General features: G+C 37.0%; 1 protein-coding gene and 1 non-coding gene across 2 annotated transcripts in view; both read left to right on the forward strand.

The window, feature by feature from the left end:
* Window positions 1-24,301, forward strand: part of LOC145984895 (lysosomal dipeptide transporter MFSD1-like) — a 76,877-nt gene that overhangs the window by 18,254 nt on the left and 34,322 nt on the right. The window contains exons 5-8 of the mRNA XM_083118268.1: window positions 12,242-12,452; window positions 16,185-16,398; window positions 18,916-19,013; window positions 20,712-20,824. Of these exons, the coding sequence (XP_082974394.1) occupies window positions 12,242-12,452; window positions 16,185-16,398; window positions 18,916-19,013; window positions 20,712-20,824 (636 nt within the window). The remainder of the gene's footprint in view (window positions 1-12,241; window positions 12,453-16,184; window positions 16,399-18,915; window positions 19,014-20,711; window positions 20,825-24,301) is intronic.
* Window positions 7,482-7,552, forward strand: TRNAT-GGU (transfer RNA threonine (anticodon GGU)). Its single transcript has one exon. It is a non-coding gene; the product is annotated as a tRNA-Thr (tRNA).

Below are 24,301 nucleotides of genomic sequence, written 5' to 3' on the forward strand. Positions count from 1 at the left end.
AATTCACTTGACTGCCAATTGATCTCTTGCACCCTTTGTGCGGGATAGAGATGTAATTCAATCGACTACCTGTTGATCTCTGGCCCTGTCGGTGGAAGATACATAATTCACTCGACTACCTGTTGATCACCAGCCCGCTCGGTCAAGGAGACATAATTCGTTTGACTACCGGTTGGTCTGTAGCCCTCCGTGTAGAGGAGCCGTAATTCACTCAACTGCCTGTTGATCTTTAACCTTCCCTGTGAAGGAGACTTAATTCACTCAACAACCTGTTGATCTCTAGTCCTCCCTGTGGAAGAGACATAATTCACTCGACTACCTGTTGATCTCTTGCCCCCTCTGCGAAGGAGAGAGATGTAATTCAATCGACCACCTGTTGATCTCTAGCCTTCTCGGCAGGGGAGACGCAGTTTACTCGACTACCTGTTGATATCTGGCCCTCCCTGTGGAGGAGACTTAATTCACTCGCCTACCTGTTGATCTCTGTCCCTGTCTGTGGAGGAGACTTATTTCGCCCAACCACCTTTCGATCTCAGTGTTCTCTCGGTGGAGGAAGCATAATTCATTTCACCACTTGACGATATCCGCCTCTGTGGACAAAATTCCGCATTCATAAAATTCTAAAGTTGCAAAAAAGCCAATTTTTTTTGAATGGATGTTTTTTTTTTTTAATAAGAAGCTGGCTATTTTGTAAATAGACTAGAAATGTTGGCTTTTTACCAATTATGGTTAATCTATTTCAATTGCAGTGTCAGTTAAGGGTTTAGAGGTTCATTATGTCATATTTTTGAACTAGCTAATTGATTTTGTATGATGTGGCAGCCAGAAGACACATATTAGCCATTTCTTCTGCAGGGTCAAAAAGTCATGCAACCGAGACTTTGAATGTACTTAACTTTTGTATAAGCAGCGATAAAGACATGAACCTTGCATTGAGTATTAGCTTTGTCTATGTGGATATTTTTAAAACATGAAAAAAAGAAAATGATTCTCTGCATGAATGTTCAGTATAAGGATAAAGTTACTGAGGGGTAAATAAGTATTTGTACGAAGCAAGGAAAAACGTGTATAAAAGACAGACATGGAGGCACCCTCAAAAATTTTCGATGTTTGTCGATTTGCTCCTGTGTATTTATGGAATTCGCAGGGGAAGGAAAGAAAATGTCATGCATTTTGTGTATTATGGGGTTATTTATGGCATATTCATAAATTATTATTATTATTTTTTTTTCGAAATTACAATGATTACTGGCAACATTGGTCATGTCAGAGGGCTCTTCCAAGTGTGCCCAACATCTGGCTATGTTGTGCCATCAATGTCCAGATGAAAGAAAAGATTTGAAATTCATCATACAAAAAGCTAACCTACCTGTATATTAGGGCTGAGTCGATACCACTTTGAACTGATACAGATATTTATATTGGTACTCTTACCGATTCCCACCGATAGCAATACTTGAAAATTGAATTTTTTTTTAAAAAAATTTTGATCAGTATTGGTAAGTAAATAGTCTTCTTCAATTATATGCATGAATTTACTAATAAATTTGTTTTAAATCTTCAAGAATTACATCAGAATATTAAAATAGATGTTATGTAATCAAGAATACAGTTTTTCTTTCATAATTTGTGCAAAATAAAAAGAAAGGATAATTTTCGCATGATTTCCAAGATAATTAGACTCCGTGAAAATGTTGTGCAGCATTTTTGCGGACCCGTGAAAGATCAATATGCCGGAAAAGTATCGGCTGGTTTGGTGGATGATGCTTTCTGAACCGGTATCACTGGTATCAGATGATACACACAGATTGGTATCGACTCAGCCCTACTATATATTTGTTATTTTTTATACCTTAGTAACGTTTTCTCCATACTGAACATTTTTGCAGGTAATCAATTTCTTCTTTAATGTTTTAAAAATATCCACATACTGAAAGTCAATACCTGATGGAAAGTTCATGCCTGTATCGATTTTGGTTATGTACGTTCAAAGTTGCTATTCAGTGACTTTTTGAATACCCTGTAGTTATTAATTTGTTTGTGTTATACCATGTGAGTTTGTGTATATGCCCAATGCATGGTGGTAAGACTTGTAATCAAGGGGTACTAGGTCTGTTCCTCAGTGGAGGCATATCATATGGCATAATGATTTGGGTTCCATTTTAAAACTGTAGGACCAGTCCTAATTAGCCTATCAGAGTATATAATGAACAAACTCACATGTTTGTGCCATTGATATAAAAAATGAAGCAAACATTAATATTAAAGTATTAGATGTTTCAGGACAATTAAGAACTTTACTGTTCATAATACATATGCAGAACTACATGTGCATATTCTCCATTATATAATTAACGTTAGTATGCTACTACAAGGGAGAATTAGAGCCCCAAGTAACTTGTTATTGCGAATACTGTTGTTGAAAAATGGCCGGATTATTTGTTGAATGTTATAGCTCAGTGGCGGCGATTGGGTTCCAAAGAAGCTGGGGGGAGGGATTTGGTAGAGAAGGTTTAGCATAGTGCGGGATGCAAAAGTGGCAAAAAGTATGTGTTGGGGGGGGGGGAGGGGTAACCCAATGGAGACACAGTGGTTCAGGTTGCATTTTAAGCGGTAGGTCCAATCACAAATGGACTTAAACAAAATTTTACTGACAGAAAGCCAGATTATTTTTAAAAAAATAATGTACTTGTTTTTGGTCATTTTTTGCCAATGTATTTCAGTTTCTGCCTCAGTTTTAAGACCACACACAGTGTACTAGGCCAGTGTCTATTGACTGCCGGCTGTGGCCCTGTACCAGGCTGCGAGAGTTCATTAGATCCAATTGTATGAAACCCAATTTTATATTTGTCAACAAGTCGAGACATATACCAAATGGCATAATTTGTTTATTAATATTTAATTTCAAGGGTGCATATTAATGTATAAAGTTTAAAAAATTAGAAAGGGGTAAAAGTTTTGAAGAGGGCATCAACTATATAAAAAAAATTACTGTGCTTTGATCTCATAACAGTTAAGAACTACTACACGAGACTTGCTCAGTGACCCGGTTTAGCAGCTATTACATCAATACATGATACACTTGATAGCCAGAATACAAATATTTTATGCTAAATACAATTGTAAAGAGATATATATATATATATTTGAAAGTGTGATAAAACATGTAGCAATATATTCTTCCTTTCATCTTTTCTTTTTACTTTATATTCACATTCCTATGCCAAATTCAAGCATTGAAAATTATGTTAGTATACTATTAGATTCTATTTACAAAATATATACAAGACTACACTAAGTTAATGTGGGTGTGTATTTTGTATACACTCTGTAAGGAAAAAATAGCGACACTTGCTCGGATATGGTTCTCAACAAGATTCATTAACCAACACCCCAGTTCTTTTCAATTTTCATTAATTTTTTTGTGTTTCAATGCAAGAGGCTCCCTCTGGTGCTACTCTGTTGCATGGAGGCCGATGAGTGCTCGTGCGATGTGAACTTCCCGCTTGCACAATGCACCTCAAAAGCAACAGAGTAGCACCAGAGGGAGCCTCTTGCATTGAAACATAAAAAAAATAAATGAAAATAGAAAAGACCTGGGTGTGTTGGATAAATGTCATCGTTTTCGCAAAACCACCTCCCGTTTCTTTTGTGATGATAGGAGGGAGTGAGAGAGGCCTCACATGATGAGAGGTTTTCCATCGAACGAATATGGCCGACAATGCCTCCTGCCTCTCTCACTCCCTCCTATCCGCTTCATTTGAGAACATTCTTCAAAAATACGGCTGGTGGACAAAACCTGCTTTTCTTATTGTTTTAATTCACTTCATATTCTTGTGAAATCCATATCCGAGCGAGTGTCGCTATTTTTTCTTTACAGAGTGTATATTATGTAGATATCTCTAATAAGCCTACTGAAATATGAAGATTACACATGGATAAAACCATTCATTCAAAAAAGCAACTACTGCTTATGTCTAGCTGTGAATTCCATGTTGAAAGTTGTATTTTAAATTTAGATATGAGTGTCGTTTACAGTAGAGAGATAAATTGAAGCTGTGGAACAGGAAAATGCAGTCAAGTAATGTATTTTCATGGATTTGAAACACTTTGGTGAAAGAAGCCGAAAAAGCCCAACCAGAAAAGCCACGGAAAAAAACTCCAAAAAAAAAAACGTTTTTTTTCCGACCACTTCCAACTCTATAAAATTCACAATCCATTCCAGTTTGTTTCTTTTTCTGTGGGGTTCAAAAAAAGCATAAATTTCAATCCTTTTGGGTGTAATTGTTGGCTTGTAAGAAAACGTTTGGTATAAATACAAGCTTGTGGAAAATCTGTAACACTTTTCTCAAAGTAATGTGGTTCAATTTAGAGTTTTTCATTATACATCCACCAGAACGAAGTGCTTCACACTGATGCCATAGTTTTAGCACGACAACTTCTGGTTCATAGGTCCACAATATGTGGTTAATCGGAGTTAACATTGTGTCATATTGGAAGGAAATGAAAGTGTGTATGGCAGGAGGGAAGAATGTAAAATGGCATCAGGTCGAAATAATCTTTCACAGATAACCTTCTTTAATTTCCTCGAGATCTAGCATGCTGAAATTGTTGGTTTCAAGCTGGCAGTCATGAAAATTGGAAGCCGACAAATATCAGTAGACTCTGCAGTAATCACCGATTAGGACTACGGGTGTGTGGAATATTGAATAGTCAGTACTGGTACTGGATATAATACAGGGTAATTCAAAAGTCTCTCAACATTTTAATCTAAAAGCATTTTATTGACAAAATTGACAGCGCTGCTGAAAAGTATTCTAGAATATGTAACATACTACGTGGGTAGAATAATAGTTGGCAAAGGGAAGACGTGCTTAAGGCCACGGATCAAGAAAACTATACCCTATCCCAGTAAATTACAAATCAGTACTTTAGAAGCGTATGATGCGTTGTTACCCGTTGCTTCAGTCTTGTAAGAGAACCACGCCGATACCCGCAAGGTCAGGCTTTTAAATACACCCACAATAAACAACCCCGCAAGCAATTTCAATTAGTTAACGTTAATTCGCTTGACGTAGATACTCATCAAAAATACAATATCTCATCTAGATACAGTTCAGGAAACACCCTGTATGATAATGTTTCAATACCTTTGTACAAGGTGTAACTATTATCGTACATGAAATGACACATTCAACCTCATCAAAATTAATACTGCTTATTGCCAATAGAATTCTTGTAGGATACAAACAACATCAATATTTCAGATAATTTTTTACGTAACCAATTTATTATATTGTATCATGTAACAATTGCAAATGTTTTAATACAATTGATTAACAATATGTCGACGAACCAGCATCAAAATTGTAACTAGAAAAGGGTGCAAAAAAAATAACTAATTAATTACGTAAACAATCGTTTTACCAAGAATAAGCTGTAAGAATAACAACTTCTTTTTTTTTTGTACACAATGTACATTAAAACGCGTGTTGCTTGATTAAGCTAAAAATACTTCACCACTAGTAACATTAAATTAATCAGTAATACTGTACCAGCTGGAGATCGTCGACAGCCATACACTTCAACAAGGCACATTTCAGCTGACTTGCTGGATTTCTTCTTCTTCTGGGTCTTTCTGGATCCTGAACAGGTGGAGGTATTAACTTGATAGGTATACCTGAGTGCTGGTCCTTCCTAGAGAGGTGTCTGTTCGTCTTCGGCACTGGCTCACTCAGAACCTTCATCTTTGGGTTGGTTAATGTCAGTCTTTCCCTTAGCCTCTTTACGTCAGGAAAAACTTTACATACGCCATCCATCGCAATGTAGTTTCAGGAGCACTTGCAACACGTGGTTTACATGTCCCAATCTTGACCTCGACTGAGCTCTTACATGTCTAGTTATTTAGTAAATAAAGGAAGAAGCACAGCTGTGTGACACTAATGCCACCTATTGATACCAATGTCAACACCAACGTATTGATACCAATGTCAACACCAACATAAGGTTCAGGAAGAACGCATTCATATGAACTACAAGCTGTATTACTCTTTCACATTTTGTTGCCCTCGCACATTACAAAACTCTCTTTTCATTGTTGCTAAATAACATTTTCCCTTTACATTTGGGATTATTAATACCCTGGGAGCATCTTTAGCTTCCCGTTTCTTCGGAGACTCTCGCTCTGGCATGCCCTTTCATTTCGGCCTTTGTGCTCTCGAAGTTAGGTACCTCGACCCATATATCAACTCAGGTTTTACTTAAGTACACTTCATTTTGTACTTTCGTTGTCCCACTAGCCTTTCTTCGGGTTCTTCGTTTAGATATATATTTTGTTCACACACTAGCAATGACATCACTTTCTACGAGTCTTGTTTTCTGTTCACGAAGTTGTTTACATTTTCAGAATAGGGCCCAAATAGATTTCTTAACACATACTGGAAAACAAATAATGGTTCTTCTTCTGAATCAGACTAATTCTTCAGATGTTTCTCTTTATCACCAATAGCTAATGCTTCAGTCTTTACTTTCCTCTTGACCACACTGATGGTAAACTATGGACTCATGAATTTGGATCAACTTTCTCAGTCTTTTAGTAGTTCCTTATTTCCGTTCGTCTTCAAGGTGTATATGATAACAAACTTCTGCATCAGGCTTCATGCTATAAGTGCCAATGAAACTAGGCAAGGATGCTTACAGCTGTTTAACACTAAAACTGATTTCCTCAATGAATGTTCACTCTAGTTTTCCACTATGGGGCCTCACGTTGGGCACCATAATTTATGCAACGTTCTCGTGAGAGAGAAGCGGAGTCAACTGCGGTCACAACGGCACATAAACTAGTCGGCCTGGACAAAGCTCGACTTTCTCAACCACAGAGATACCTAGTTGCATAAACTACCCATAATACTAACTTTCCCTTCAGCGGCATCATGAGAATCTGTTGCTCTCAGGGTTCGGGTGTTAAGAGCGTTCACCGAAAGTTTCAGAGGTAAGGGGCCCGATAACACTAGTTCAACAGAAAACACAGCTGGAAGGACTTTTATGTCTGTTTTATTGTAACAAAATAATGTGTGTGTGTGTGTGTTTATTTATATATATATATATATATATATAAAAACCTAGAACAGATATTTAAGAGTTACAGTAAGATTGTACTCAGACACATAACTCTTGCTGACAGCTATTATTAGTCTCTGGTTAACAATTTCCACTACAGACCTTTGAACACATCAAAACTATTACCTGAATTTACAAAAAACAACATTCCAATATATATACAGGAAGGATAACTAAACAACGTTGGAGTGACGGGGTACCACACGGAATGAGACTGTGTCCAGGAAATAAAATTTTGCTCTACCACTGAGCTACCGAGCCGGCCTGGCTTCCCCTACATTTTTGCTGGCGCTGCTTTACCTGTGTGAAATCGTCTCTGCAAGTGCTACTGCTACGGGATCTGTTGCCTTTGAAACACTATAGGCTCGGTAGCTCAGTGGTAGAGCAATGGCACGGTTTGCCAGAGACCCAGGTTCAAGTCCTGGTCGAGCCTGCATTTTTCGCTGAAAATCTACATAGATCTTGGTTTTGTTTTGAAGCTCTTTGCAGCTGTTTTAAAAACCCATTGTCATTGTCAATTCGCATTGCGAAACCGATTTTATTCAGATTTTTATTTAACACTGTATGACTGCACATGCGGTGTAATGATAATAATAAATAGGGCTGAGCCAATACAGATGCCGATTACCAGTGGTATCAGTATCGGAAAGTATCGGTTGGAATTCATCTACCGATACCAGCCAATACTTTTCATGGGGTATGCAAAAATGCCTCATTACAATTTCGCAGAGCCCTATTATCCTGGAAATTATGCAAAATTCAAACTTTATTTTTATTTTGTAACAATTTTTCACCCAAATTGTATTTTGTCATTACATAACATCTATTTTAATATTCTGATGTAATTCTTGAATATTCCAAAGCAAATTTCTTGGTAAATTGATGCATGTAATTGGAGAATAATATTTACACACCAATATTTGATCAATATTTTGAACAAATTTTAACTAACTAACTCTCTAGCCTTCTTTAACCCGAAGGTTCATGGCTGCAGCAACACAGGCCTTCCATCTTTCCCTATCTTGAGCAAGATCTATATACTCTTTTCCATCGCTACCGATTTCCTTTAGGTCCATCTCAACGTTGTCCCTCCATCTTCGTCTTGGCCTTCCTACAGGTCTCTTACCATCAGGTTTCCCAACAAGAATCCTGTAAACTCCTCTTTCCTCTCCCATTCGTGCCACATGGCCTGCCCACCTAAGTCTTCTTGATTTAATTATTCTAATAATATCTGGACATGAATACAAATTATGTAGTTCTAAATTATGTAACCTCCTCCACTCACCTGTCTCCTCATCCCTTTTAGGTCCAAAGATTTTCCTAAGGATCTTATTTTCAAATACTCTCAATTTATGTTCCTCTTTCAATGTAAGGGACCAAGTTTCACATCCATATAATACTACAGGCAAAATTACTGTTTTGTATATTTTAACTTTTAGTTTCTTTGAACAAATTTTAATTATTACAATTTTCAAGTATCGGTATTGGTATCGGTGGTAATCGGTAAGAGTATCAACATCGGTATCGGTTCAAAGTGGTACCGACTCAGCCCTAATAATAATAATAGTATGTAATAATACTTTTATCTGCGCTAGTACCAATACATCACTATCTGAAACTGGCCTTGGTATTTGAGTGCGGTGAGTGGTCGACTTTCAATCTTGCTACTGAAGTTCCTGCCTGGGTATAGGCATTCTTTGTGTGTTCCTTCATCAATTTTGATCTAATCATCACTAATCTTCACGATTAGCAAAAAATGCCAGAAAAGGAACGCAAAATTACAGGAGAAAATGTCAATAACCTAAAAAACTTGTAAAGTCGGGAAATACAGTCCCTACCAAAAGTTTAAGACCACCAACTTTTTTCATATCAATGAATCCTGGCCGAAAGTTTTTGGTACAAATATGGAGTGAAATTGTATGGAAGTAATATAATGTGTGTGAGGCATATATTGCCGGAAAAGTATTGGTATACGTCTTGCAGTTCTTGAGATACGAAAGTGGAAAATCAAATTTCTTAACTGAAAAATCCAGCATTTTGAAGTACAGATGAATGTGTACACACGTAACCGACGTTGTTATGACAGTACTGAATTTTTTCCAGTATTGTGGAACATGCATGAAGATTTTGGTGCAAAAAAAAATCCAAAAACATTTTCTCGTGTTTTATATTTTTTAAAAAAAGAATTCACATAATAAAAAACATACAGCGAAAACTGAGAGGTCTTCAGATAACAATATCTTCCTCAGCGACTGGGCTGGAGTGAACAAATTGTATGAGTCATTAGTTGAAATGTGTGTCAATATATGGTGCAGAAAGACATATCTCGAGTAGCAGCATTGTGCAAGTCCAAACCTGTTTTCGTTGCGCTTGATAATAAACAGGCTGTTTGAATCACAAGCTACATGATAATGGGGACAAAATCTGTGCTCGTGGCCATGAAATGGCAAATAATTGGTATGTACAGATGCAATAGGTCTCATAGAGAAATTGCAGTTGCATTGAATGTGAGTAAAACCTGCGTGACGAACAATAAACAAATTCAAGCAGCAAGGTACATTGGTTGATAAACCATGCTGCGCCTGCCCCAGGGTAACGTCTGTACGTGAGGGCTGGATTATCCCAAGACTTGCCACACTTCAGAAGCAACAATGGCTTGGATTCAAGCGAGGGAAATTCCATTGTTGCCTTGGCCAGCACGATGTCTGGACCTGAATCCTAGAGAAAACCTATGGAATCCCATTGGTCTTTGTGTAGCCAGACTACAGCCAAGGAATGTCCAGGAATTTAGTGAACAGATCTCCCAACTATGGAATGAGATTACGCCCCAAGAATGCCAGAAATTGGTCCGTAACATGTGAAAACGTGTGCAAATGTGCTTGAAATTTAAAGGTGGACGTATTGACTATTAAAATTTCACACTTCGTTCATCTAATTTCAGGAGAAATGTTTGTTTCCAAGTATATTTTCAAAGTTCAGATTTAATTATTTTACAAATTGTACCTTTAGTTGCATCTATTAATTATAAGTACATTAATATGCCCTTACACTTTCTTGATCTTGATGTACTTTTCAATAACATTACATAATAATTCCAATTTTGTATTAAAGTGTTTATTTCATGAAAAGCACTCGCATATGTACTTTTTCTGTTTGTCTGAAAAACACATGACAAGGTGGTGTTAAACTTTTGGTAGTGACTGTATTAAATTTGAAGTATCACATAATTCCTTGAATTCTATGTGAATTTTTCTCCGTAACTTATATTAATCCAAATCCCATTGAATTTATACATATTTATAAATGCACTGAATGCACTATAAATGCGCAAGCTTAGTGTTTATATTTATGGGGGAAGGAAAATAAAGCTGCATGGAAAATAGAACAGAATTCTCTCAATCCCTTATTTTGTTAGTGTCCTTTGCAGATCAATCTACGAGGCGTATTTTTAAAGTAAGTACCGTTTTGAAATTCCGCCGCTGCAGCGCTGCGGTCGGTGTCCCGTGCATGCGCACTGTGTACCTACATCTGTTGGCAAGCCATAGATGCCATTGCGGCAACCATCGATCGTGTATACATTTGCTTTTGCATATTTAAAATGCCTCCGCCGATTGAGAATCCCGCCGACTGTGAAATACGCGCTGTTATAAGTTTTCTCAGTGCTAAAGGCGTGAAAGCAGTTGAAATTCACCGTCAGATTTGTGAAGTGTACGGACAAAACATTATGAGTGATGGAATGGTACGCAAATGGGTAAGAGCTTTCAAAGATGGCCGAAAGAATGTTCATGACGAGGAACGGAGTGAGCGAACCTGAGTGATCACTGTCGATTTGGTGCAGAAAGTCGACGAAAAAGTGAAAGAGAACAGACTGTCTACGTTTTCTTCGTTATCAAAGGAGTCCCCTGAAGTTTCAAGAAGTGTTATCTACGAAATTGTTACCGAACGCTTAAACTATTGAAAATTGTGCTCACAATGGGTACCAAAAATGACGACGATAGCCTCAAAACTGCCGTGTTGCAGTGGCTGTCAACTCAAGCGGCAAACTTCTATGACGACAGAATACAAAAGCTTGTTGTTCGATATGATAAGTGCCTTAATATTGGTGGCAATTTTGTGGAAAAGTAGATAAAAGTGTGGTCTTTCATGTAACAATAAAATTGTTACAAAAAGTTTACTTGTTTTTTTGTACATATCAAAACGGTACTTACTTAAAAATATCTGACAGACTGAAGATTGTTACAAGATAAGATATCTTGAAGTTGGTTAGGTAAATTTGAGTTTGTAATTCTTAAACAATTAACAATTATTCGTAGATTATCATTTCCCGTAATGTTTGTAGATGTATTTTAAGTCTTAGTATGTGAAAATATCAAATGTATACTGCACACCTTAAATTAAATATAAATATTGGAGTGTATGTACATTTTAAGTTAATTTAATTAGAATTATTGAACACATTGGAATCACAGAGACCCTTTATATTGTTAATATATTTGTGCATGTGTATGTGTGTGTGGGGGGGGGGGGGTTCAGAAGCACTAATATGTAAAGTTGAAATAGAGAGAACATCTGCTTGTACTCTTGATTTTTTTGCAAAATTTGCCTTGAAAACCAGAAATTATAGTTGAATTTTAATTATCATGGTCCTAGAGTGGCCAGCTTGTGGTAGAATTTTGCACTAAATATTAAGATATCTATACATATATCAGATCAGTAAAATAATTGGTAATTTTGCCAATACAAGTGATACATCGATATGCTTATATTGCCCGATACCATACCGATTAATCTGTACCATGCCTATTAAAAAGCAAAGAGAATAAAACCGGGACTTGAACCTGGGACGAAAGCATGGGTCCAGCACTTGGTGGGTGTGACCACCAAGGTGTCACTGCTGTACTCTGGATGCAGCGCACTGTAGCATTGAAGGAGTTTAGAGAGTGTAAATGTCAAAGCAAATTTATGGACAAGAATTGTATAGCGAATGACTCCTGTAACTATGCTGCAAGTATCTTATTTCCTTTCATATTTTTCCTTTTTATTTTTTAATTTTGAAAGGTGACAATGAGTGTGTTTGAAGTGATGATTTTTGATGCATCTAAAAATGCATTTCTAATTTCAGCTTCCTCTACCTGTGTTATGTCCTTCATATGTGGAGTTATTCTGGCGTGGATGGACAAGAGAGCAGAAAAGATCCTGAACCGAAAGGACCCAGGTGCAGGAGAAGTGATTAAGATAACAGACGTCAAGGATTTCCCACTCACATTTTGGTTAATCTCTCTGATTGGCGTTGCTTACTACGTGGCAATATTTCCCTTCATTGGCCTTGGCAAGTAAGTACTGAATCATGTGTTAAAATGCCACTGTTTATTAACCCTCATGATGATAATAATAATAGTTAGTAGTTATAATAATAATTATGAATAAATAAAATATAAAATGTTTGTAATTCAATTTTATTGAGTAATTGTTACAAAATTTCATTAAATATTGTACACCCCTTAAAATTAATTGGAGACGAAATAGCAGTTAGAACAATTTTTATTATAATTTTATTATTCATGATAATATTCATCAGGGCCCGGATTTTGATGGCATGTCATCTTTTTTTCCTTATGTACTATGCATTGCTTTTGAGTATTAAAATCCTGATTATGAACCTCTGATTATAAAAATGTGAATTTTATTGTGCATTTTTCATCATATTTTCTATTTTTTAAGTTTTAGGTCATTTTTCATGTTTTATGTCATTTTTCGATAATTTTTTTGCATTTTACTTCTTTTTTCTGGTCTTTTTTGTGTAATTGCAAAAAAAAAAAAGTCAAGTAATTGCATTACGTTTCACTCACTCATTTTTAGTCAGGAACTTACATTTATCGCCTTGATGTGTGTAACAATGAAAACTAAAATTCTATTGTCACATGATTGTAGGAACAAAGCAATATGCTGCTTGACATTACCTACTGCAATTGTTTTGAATAAGTTAAGATTTTTACAGAGTTATACTTAACATTCACATACATATCGAAATTTCAGTTCTGTTACAGAAATAAGAACTATGCCGTACTAATTGTCATACCCTGAAATGGAGATAAAATTTTTAAGTCATTTTTAGGTCATTTTATTGATATTTTATGTCATTTTATATATCATTTTTCAGATATTTGTATGTCATCAAAATCCAGCCCCTGTTAATAGTTATTATAATAGATACAAAAAAAATCTTCTAATCTAATTTTTTGATGCAAAAAACTCACTATAGGCTGGTCTGTTGCAACTTAACCCCTTAAATGTGGAATTTGTTGAACAAGTCGCTACTGGAAAATGTAGGTTTTTCACTGCAAAATGTACGTTTTTTCGTCAAATTCAGTATACGTCAACCGCATTGTGCTGCTGAAGTGCAGAAGGCGTATATATACACTTTATGTTTGTTTCAGCTATATACGATTTACTGTGGTGTATATAGTCACACAGACATTTGGTGAGATAGTTCTAGCTGTAGTAGAAACAAAAAATAGTAGCAAGAGAGGAAAAAGAAGAATATGAAAAGAAAGAAGGAGAGAAAAATTAGTTTTGTCTTCTTCTTTTTCGTCCAATTTTTCTTGGGAAAATTAATGCATATAATTGAAAAATAATATTTACACACGTTTTGAACAAATTTTAATTTTTGCAATTGTCAAGTATCGGTATTGGTGGAAATCGGTATCGGTTCAAAGAGGTATCAGCTCAGCTCTACTGTTATTAACTCAGCACTAAAAACGTTGATTTAACGGGTGCAGTTCAAGTTGTCCTACTCAGAGCCCTGTAGAACCTGCCCAAAGCAACAGATTGCCCTGAAACTTGGTATAGAGGCCACGGAGATCGAATGCTGACGGAAATAATTGTTCAAATTTTCACCACTTGGTGCAAATGTGGCACTTAGGATTATATTTCCCATACTCGAAGCCCAAACAAAGCAATGGATTGTGCTGGTGAAACTTGGTACAGAGTCCATGGAGACCATGTGGAAGAAAATGCTGATGGTAAAAAGTTCAAATTTTTACAACCAGGTTGAAATGTGGCACTGAAGTTACAACCACCAGTAGTTTGAGTTTATGTCAGTACAGCAATGTTCAATATTTATTTATTTACCACAGAATTCCAAATACAGCTTTGGCCATTTTACATTGGAATATAATAACAATAGAAATAACAAAAAATAACAATGGAAGTAACAATAAATAATAATAACAAACTAAAATACATAATTTTTCCCTTCATACTTCACGTTTGTGCATACATACATAGAGATGCCCTGTTAACATGAACGACCCTTGACAGTGTGATTAATGAATGCACGAAGCATTTCCCAGAATGTTGTTCACTGTGCACCAGACTTCAGCACCACATTCCAACCTGGTGGTGAAATTTTGAACTATTTTTTTATCAGAATTTGCTTCCCCATGATGTCATAGCCTCTACGCGAAGTTTCGGCGGAATCAATTGCTTCGAACGGGCTCCAGAGATCTCTGAGCAGGGCAGCTTTAATTGTGATCTCCCAATATGTAATCTGATGACCTGACCTGCTATAGTACGTATATTGTGCCAAAACAGTAGTGACGTAATGTGATGTTCAGCTTCGACTTTATATCTAAATGTCCTGTCAGCCACAGGTTGTAACTTCACTCTTCATGTAATTTTACTTTGAACACATGTTATTATTTCTTTTATATAATCTTGTTCTACTGGTGACAAAGCTTTGTGTGTACACCCCTGCTTTGTGGAGTACCACACCCTGATGACTTTCTGAAGACACGCTGCCTGACATAAATGATAAACAATAGTGCTAAAGACTAATGTACAGGGTTATTATAAATGATTGACCCGATTTCATAAATTCACTGTAACTTTATTATTTGACAATTAACCCGATTTCATAAATTCACTGTAACTTTATTATTTGACATATTGTCAATAAACTTTGCAGACATATAGAAAAACTCAAAAAGTTTTTTTGAGTTGCAGGTTCGCTTCTGATTTCTGCCACGAGAGCGCAGCAGTGAGAATTTATTCGATATGGCGACAGGCAGAGATAAAGCTTATGTTGTGCTAGAGTTCATAGCGCATGACTTTGTCATCAGGCGTCAGGGCTTGTAGCAATTGCAAGCGGTAAGGCTTCTTCTTCAATCGCTTCCGTAAGATCTTCCAAACGGTAGGCTATGGAATGTTCAGCTCTGGTTGCTTTGTTCGTTGACTTCTGTGGGCTTTGTGCAAAACTCGCTCGCACGCGCTCAACCGTTTCTTCAGTCACTGTAGGCTGACCAGTTGATTTCCCCTTACAGAGGCATCCTGAAGCTGTAAATTGTGCATACCATCGCCGAATGGACTTGGCAGTTGGTGGATCTTTGTTGAACTTTGTTCGGAAGTGTCGTTGCATTGTTACGACAGACTGATGTGAATGAAACTCGAGCACAACATAAGCTTTCTCTCTGCCTGTCGCCATATTGAATAAATGCTCACTGCTGCGCTCTCGTGGCAGAAATCAGAAGCGAACCTTCAACACAAGAAAACTTTTGAGTTTTTCTATACGTTTGCAAAGTTTCTTGACAATATGTCAAATAATAAAGCTACAGTGAATTTATGAAATCGGGTCAATCATTTATAATAACCCTGTATATTGATCCATTCTATTTTAGTGTATTGTGTAATACAAATTGTTACAAAATTCCATTAAATAATTGTACATTCCTTAAAATTAATGTGAGAATCATAAAATGTAACATTTAGTACCATTTTAATAATTATTCACAATAATAATAATAATAGTTACAAAAAATAAAATTCTTGTAACCAATTTTTTTATTTGATGCCAAAAAACTCACTGCAGAGGCGCTGAATTGAAAATTAATGGATGTACTGCTCAATGGGTTAAAGTGGATACAAACTAACTTTACATTTTCTGTCATTTTTGTTACCAGTGTGTTTCTTCAGTCTCATTAGACATACATTCAAGACCTTCAAAGTCAAATTCATGTCCTAAAATGATCCTTTTCTTACATATTTTTATTTGTCCATTTTTTCTCCAGGGTGTTCTTTGAAAGAAAATTCGAATTTTCACCAGATGCAGCGAATGCAGTGAACAGTATCCTGTACATAATATCAGCCATTGCTTCCCCTCTTCTTGGCCTTCTGATTGATAAAGTTGGGAGGAATGTGTTCTTTGTCTTCCTCTCTGTTTTAGTTACCATAGGGTGCCATGGGCTTTTGGCATTCACGTTTGTAAACCCATTTGTTGCTATGGTAAGCATTTTTGTATTATGTATAAAGAATAGAAACAATTTTCTACTTAGTTGTATTGCTATTTTGGGCACATATTCAGCTTTATTACAATATTTCATCAATAGATGAGATGGCACAGTGGGAGCGTAGTCACCTTGTAATTCAAGGGATCCCGGTTCGATACCCGGTGGAGGTACATAGTGGTTTGGATCTCTCTTTAAAACTGTAGGTCCAGTCCCGATTAGCCATTACTGTGCATAAAGTGGACTTAAAACATCATATCAATCATGAGATGGCGGGGGGGTGGTTATTTATATTAGTAGTTGTAATTTAATACTTGAATATCCATTGTAGTATATTTATGAATATTTTAAAACTAGGTTAGCACCGTATTTACTCATGTATAATGCACACTTTGTTCCAAAAATTTTGCCCCCAAAAACTGTGGTACATATTATGCACGAAATAATTCAGACAACCAACATTATAACCACACATATTTCCACTATGTCACTCCATATAACCCGTATATATCAACAGACACAAATAGAACTTACCAGGTTGAATTTCTTTGGTAATAATATTTAAAAAGAAAACACTACAGAAATGAAATGACCATTTCCCATAATTTTTCATTTTGTAATGGAACATTTTCCAACCGAGAAAAGAGCATAATTCGAGCATACACTTCACATCATACAGGATGTGTATCAGTGGTATTTGTTGGGTGAGAAATAATAGAAAATGACTTACTGAGTGCTGCAAATCCATAACATATTTTAGATCTCGCTTTTTTCTACTACAGAATAAACAAGGTGGTTATAGACATGAAAGCTTTGAGATGCTAAACAGTGGAGGGAGCAGTGGGAGGTGGCGTGGGTTTGTGACTCACTGTATGCACAAGGTGATATTCTTGTCTTGGTCCACATAGCAACAGGTGACTCACTGATTTGGTATGATGTAATTTGCTCTTGATCAGCATAGCAACAGCTTTACAACCTGCAAATAAGAAAGCCATTTGTTGAACCTGAATTGTACTGCCCATGTATAATATATAATTGTAGCTTTTCCGCATCAAAAGCCAGGGTGCACATTATACAAACACGCTCAATATTTATGCGTAAGTACGGTATTAGTATGGGACAGATTAATTGGTACTCTATTGGTATTGACCGATATAAGCATGTTGATACATTCATTTATCAGTAAAATTGCCACTAACTTTACTGATATGATATATATACAGGGTGTATCATAAGTAATAGCACAAACTGACACAGTTGAAAGTACACAATAATAGAAGCAAAAACGTCTCAGTAAACATTGGTCTACAAACGAGCCGTTTTCGAGATAATTCCAAATGTGTGGTTACAAGGTGCCACTGACTTCATTGTTTGTAAACGTCGGCCCAGTTGGTAAAATGCTAATAATACAATATGAAAAGTCATTGGAGATCTCATTGCTCTTATTGAACATTCTACTTACTTTAACAAGGAATACAGTTCTACGTTAGTATGTTACATGTTACAATTACTGTACACTCGTACTTGTTCAAGTAGGTGTTCAAAGTGTTATCCTTGCATCTGGATGCAATACTGTATGCAATTCCGCATTGAGTTTTGAATTTTTTCGAACACCCCCGGTTCATTTCGGAATTAGACTGTGTACTGATTGTATCCATCCTGTTTGATTAGAACACCACCTCTCAGAAATGGTCTGTTTTGTAAACAAAGAGCAAACCTCGGAACGCACAGGGAGTAAAGCACTCAGTGTTTACAAAATGCAATCAGTGATGTCTTCTAACCACACATTCGCACACACTATTAGCATTTTACCAACTAGGACGATATTTACAAACAATGGCGGCTTGTAACCACATATTCGCATTTACAGTGGTCCCTCCAGTAGTCCGGCATTGAGTGAGTGGGGAGCGTGAAAGGGAAAACAAGTTACTGCATGTACATACGTACATATTTTGTGCAATAAACATAGGTGTTGCTATCATTTTTTTTTAAATGAACCTCCACTAATCCGGCAGTCCTCTTGTCTGATATCTGCCGGATTACTGAGTGATTACTGTATCTCGAAAATGGCTCGTTTGCCGACCATGTTTACTGAGACTTTTTTTGCTTCTATTATCGTGTACTTTCACCTGTGTCAGTTTTTCGCTATTACTTATGAGACACTCTGTACATATATGTGAATAACCTGTAATTTAGTACAAATTTACTGACATTTTGTTGTTATTTTTATGAATATAAATGCATAACTCATACAGCCTGGTTTTGTAAAGCACATGCAATTTTGTTTTGAAAGCCAGGGCCCATTGCACACACCTTAAATAATCTATCCCATTTATGTTCTTCAAGGAACTTTTTAATTTTTTTTATTGGTATCGGTAGAACATCAGTGTTAGTAAAAAATTCATATCACGTTATCTGTAGTTAATATGTTAATGTTTCAAATCAGTTAGTTCATGTTGACTTGTGTACACAATTGACAAACTTGTTCATAACTATTTTATATTTATTTTTTCAGAGCATCATGGGTGTGTCTTATTCCCTGCTGGCAAGTGCTTTGTGGCCAATGGTGTCACTTGTTATACCTGAATACCAGCTTGGAACTGCATATGGAATGTAAGTTGCACTTTTCTTTATCTTTTATCTTGCATTTATTGTCTTTACAGCCATGGATCTTCAAGTAGGATTTGTGGTGCATGTTTAGGTTGTATTTTGTAAATATAATATTTAAGGCTGAGCCAATACCGATACCAGGGGTATCAGTATCTGTAAATATCGTTTGAATTTTTTTCGCCGATAGCACCCGATACCAAAGATTTTGAGTGGCTAGAGCAGCCAAGAGAATCTTCATTTGTGAAGATTTGTCCTTTTCAAAGGTTCGTCCACCCTTCCTTGTAACAGCTTGGTGTCCCACACAAGAATTCCATGTACATTTCCGAAAATGAACCAGATGACAAGATCAAAGGCAGGGCTAAAGTGACATTAAAGGCATGTAACTGCCTGGTGGTCAACACTATGTGGAAATAAAGGAAACCATTCGTTGCCAATTCTTGCTCACAACCTCGTGGGTTAAGAACGTGACATTTTGAAAACCAGCATAATATAATGCTAGGCTCATTCTGGAGTTTCTGAGAAAATGATGAATGTCACTGTGGGAGGGAGGGTTGTGGATTTTCTTCTTGTGCTCTACTCTTCTTTGTGACTGCTGCCCGATAACAACACTTCAGTGACTTGTTTTTATTGCAAATGACAGAGAATAATGGACAACAGGTCATACACAGAGCTGCCAAATGAGCATTAATTACAGATCTGTGTTTGTGTATATTTTTATGTTGTTTTCCTCCCTCTCCAGGTTAATCCAAACGATGAGAATGTTGTTTACATTTCTATTTATTTTGCATTCCTTGTGCAAGCTGTACGTTATACACACTATATAAATTTTATTTTACACACTGTAACTTTCTCTCTCCTTAAGGACATGTATAATGAAATTGAGGATCATGAAATAAAGCAGGGACACTTATAATAATTCACCAATTTTTTCGGTGTATCTGCAACACTATAACAATGCTTGCAACATTTCAAAAACTTATTCTTATTCTTTTGCATCCTCTGGGGGTAGAAGGAAGTTCACATAAAATGTCACAGGACATTTTAGATGATATAATGCTATATGAGGATAATTTTCGAGTATTTAATATCATTAATAGAATGTGATGTGATGAGTTTTGTGACTCACTAACTAGCCTTTGTTATTTTAAACTGGAATTATACAAGTTTCAGTATCGGCATCGGTATCGGTTGGAATCGGTTAAGGTATCGGTATCGGCTCAGCCCTAATAATATTGAAAGTCAGTAAATATTCAATTTAAGTGTCCGTGTGTATCTCAGAATCTGCAAAGAAGCATCCTGACACTTTTGCACTCTGTAAATTATGGAAAATGCATAATTTTCATAGTTTTGGTAACATCATTGTGGGAAGAAATGAATTTTGTGAATATAAAATTGTCTTATGTGAAATTATGAATATATTAAGCTTTATTCAACAGAGTCTTGACCTCACCAGACAGGAACTTTTCCAGCACATGTTTTTCAAACTTGTCACGAAGTACTAAAAAATCATAGCTTGAGAACTAATTGTTGTAGAGAGATGAAATTGGTGAGAGAATCGTAATCGGGTCAACCTCAATTGAAAGATTCTTTTATATTAAATTTATGTTTCGTTTTGCATTGTTTATAAAGTTTTATTCAAAGCAGTTTTAATATGTGCACGTGTTATTGTAACTTACTGCAATGTCGTATGTTTTCTTCCAGTATGCAGGCTGTTCAAAATTTGGGTCTTGCTGTGATAACCATGTTGGCAGGAATAATTGTGGATTCTGGTGGATACTTATTACTAGAAGTCTTCTTTTTAGCATGGCTGTGTGGTAAGCATTGCTTTTCATTGTCTCTGATGAAGATTTTAAAAATGGATTTCTTCTTGATTATATGGAAAACAAACATCATATTACTGTGTATTCTCGAGTACCCCATTCACCTTTCATTTTTTAATACTAAACTAAATACAGTTGACTCTTTTTAATTCTGAATATTGGAAATTCAAACAGATGTTTATTCCCCTTGAAATTCCCATTAAAACCAATGTCTAAAGTTCATATGTAATTCGAATTTGAGAACTTATTGTTTGGATAATTCAAAGGCAGCTATCTAGAGACAGCCATAGGAAGGAGAAAGTTCCTGTTTGGTGGTATGCAGCTTCCACCCTCTCTTCAATAATGTGTCATTGCCCACCCCTTGTGTGTGTGTAGGTGTTAATGATTCTTTTTTTAAATATATATATATAAGGTATATAAGGTAGATAAAAGATCGACGACACTTTGAGTAGAGGCACAGAATACTGACCGTAGCGTCTCTACGGTCAGTGTTGCCAGAAACAGTTGAAAGGAAACACGAAATATTTTAGCCAGTGTTTACTGTAAGGTGGGTGGGTAGTTTCGGGGAGGAGAGGAAAGAGTTACTGGTTGGCTAGGTTGAGTCCGGGGGGTATAGTGGCGTGCATTCCTGCTATATAGGCCCTTTCCCATCGCCTGCGGAAAGATGTGTCAGAGCGGGGGGGTAAAAGGTGGATGATGGCAACACGGAAGCAGTTATTGAAGGTGGTGTTATGGCTGTTGGTGTGGATGGCAACTGTGAAATCGGAGTTTTGGGTGGAGGAACGGTGATTATTTATCCTTAGATTCAAGGGGGTGGAGGTTTCGCCTAGGTAGAAGTTGCCGCAGATTTGACAGATGAGGGTGTAAATTAGGTTGGATGAGTGGCAGGTGCCCTTAGGGTGAAGGGTGAACTCACCTGCCGCTGTAGGGATCAGGAGGGTGGGGGAGGTGATGAGTATGGGGCAGGTCTTACATCTGGGTTTGTTGCACCTGTGGGCTGGGGGAAGGGGTGCGGAAGGGGTAGGGGTGTTTCGGACCAAGATGTTTTGGAGGTTGGGGTGGCGACGGAAGACGACCCTAGGTTTATCCCGAAAGATGTCTCTGGTCTCGGGATCACTGTGCAGGATGGGGAGGAGGGAGTGGAGGGTATGTCTGATTTTCGTAATGTGAGGGTGGTATTGGGTGATCAGAGTTGGAGGGTTGGTTTTGGGTTGTTTGGTGCGGTTGTGGGAGTTGGCTCTAGTGATTTGTTTGTTGATGAGGGTGGAGGGGTAGCCACGGTTGGTTAGGGCTTGGTGCAGGCGTAAGTTGTAGTTTTGGCGGGATGAGGGGGATGAGTTGAGGCGCTGGCCTCTGAGGGCAAGGGAAAATGGGATGGCTTTTTTGGTGTGGTAGGGGTGTGAGCTGGAGTAGTGGAGATACTGGAGGTGGTTGGTTGGTTTGATATGTATGGATGTTTCCAAGTGGTCTCCCGCAATGTGGATGTCCACATCGAGGAAGGTCACTTGGTCTTTGGAGTGGAACCAGGTGAATTTGAGGGTGGTGAACTCATTTAGTCGGTTTAGGAATGTTGTGAGGGAGGGTTCTATTCGTGTGGTGTTTACTGTCTCCTTCATTATTTGTGTGTGTGTGTGTGTGTGTGTATATATATATATATATATATATATATATATATATATATATATATATATATATATATATACATAATTTGTATTTATCTGCCCTTCTGGCACCATTTCTGACCCTATTCCTGTATATATATCTATACACAAATACAAATTATGAAGGAGACAGTAACCATTACCACACGAATAGAAATAATTCAATATTTCGCGATCTGAGTCGCATTTTCAAGAAGGAAGATAAAAGATCGACGACACTTTGAGTAGAGGCACAGAATACTGACCGTAGCGTAAAAGATGGATGATGGCAACACGGAAGCAGTTATTGAAGGTGGTGTTATGGCTGTTGGTGTAAATGGCAACTGCGAAATCGGAGTTTTGGGTGGAGGAACGGTGATTATTTATCCACCCCCTTGAATCTAAGGATATATATATATGTATACAGGGTGTTGTTTTAATGGTGCCCACGGACCACAGAAACATGTAGAGGACATCAAAACAAACAACTTTTCTCTGTTACATTTTATGGTTAGTTTTATCGTTTCAGTGCTACAGTCATTCAAAAAAGCTTGCATTGCCGCTTGAATGCTGGCAACCCAACACAGCATTTGATCGCATCTGTGACGTCATTTCCTGCAGCGAAACAGTACACGGCAGTGTTGCAAGGAACACACAAATTTTGTGAAAAGTGACAGACTACCAACCACATTATGAGCTGTAAAACTAAAATAGGAACACATCCAGCAGACTGAACACACAGGGTAACACACCCTACCAGCCAGAACGCTAGCAGTCATCCCAGGGGAAGGGGGAAGTGAACCAACGATACGAAAAATGGTAAAAAAAAACAAGGTATTCAGAATGAAGTGGCAATATCGGATTTTGTCTCTTAGCCTACATCTTAAATATAATCACCAACAACAAATTATATTTTACTTACAGTTTACATGTGGCTGTTTACGCCCAGCTACATGTCAAATATTTGCAAATCTCGTTGCAAGGTTGATATTTACAGGCTTGTATATCCATTTGTCCTGATACATGTGTTGTGGAGTCCTCCCTGATGGCGCAGTGGTAATGTTGTTGCCTTGTAATCAAGGGGTCCCGTGTTCGATACCCGGTGGAGGCACATAGTGGTTCGGATCCCACTTTAAGCTGTAGGTCCAGTCTCGATTACTCTTTCTGTGCATAAAATGGACTTAAAACACCATCTTAAAACAAATGTGTTGCGGTATTGTGGTGCTGATAACGGAAGTATCCGAGGTTCACGTTGTTACATTATGGCTAAAACACGTACAACCACAGTAACAATGTAATCATGAATCGGAAGGGAATATACAGTGGTACCTCAATTTTACGTTTTTCAGGGGTCAAAGCTAAAAAAACTTAAAATGTGGGAAAATGTAAAATCGAGGAAAATTTTACAGCATTTTGCAATGTCGGGACAATCAAGATTGAATGTATAATGCAGGAAAATATAAAATTGGGGTTCCACTGTAGTGCCATATTCGCAGTTGCAAACTATTACATGTGTATCTGTTGCCTAGATAAACACAGTCGTCGGAGAACTTGTTTTCCTACTACTTATATCCCTTTATTTTCAACCATTTTCATTTCTAGCCTACCTTTGGAATTTTGAGTTCTTTCATTTCTAATTTCTCAACTGTTTTGAGTGTCACAGACAACCAGTATCAGAAGGATGAAGTGGATAGACTAAACTGTAGAAACCAACGTGGCAATGAGATTTGCAAATATTTGACATGTAGCCTGAGACAATATTCAATATTACCACTTCCTTTGAATACATTGTTTTTCTACCATTATTCGTATCGTTGGCTCACTTCCTGTT

The sequence above is a fragment of the Lepisma saccharinum genome, chromosome 3 (genome assembly GCF_977018435.1).
Source record: "Lepisma saccharinum chromosome 3, izLepSacc3.1, whole genome shotgun sequence".
NCBI classification, from domain to species: Eukaryota; Metazoa; Arthropoda; class Insecta; order Zygentoma; family Lepismatidae; genus Lepisma; species Lepisma saccharinum.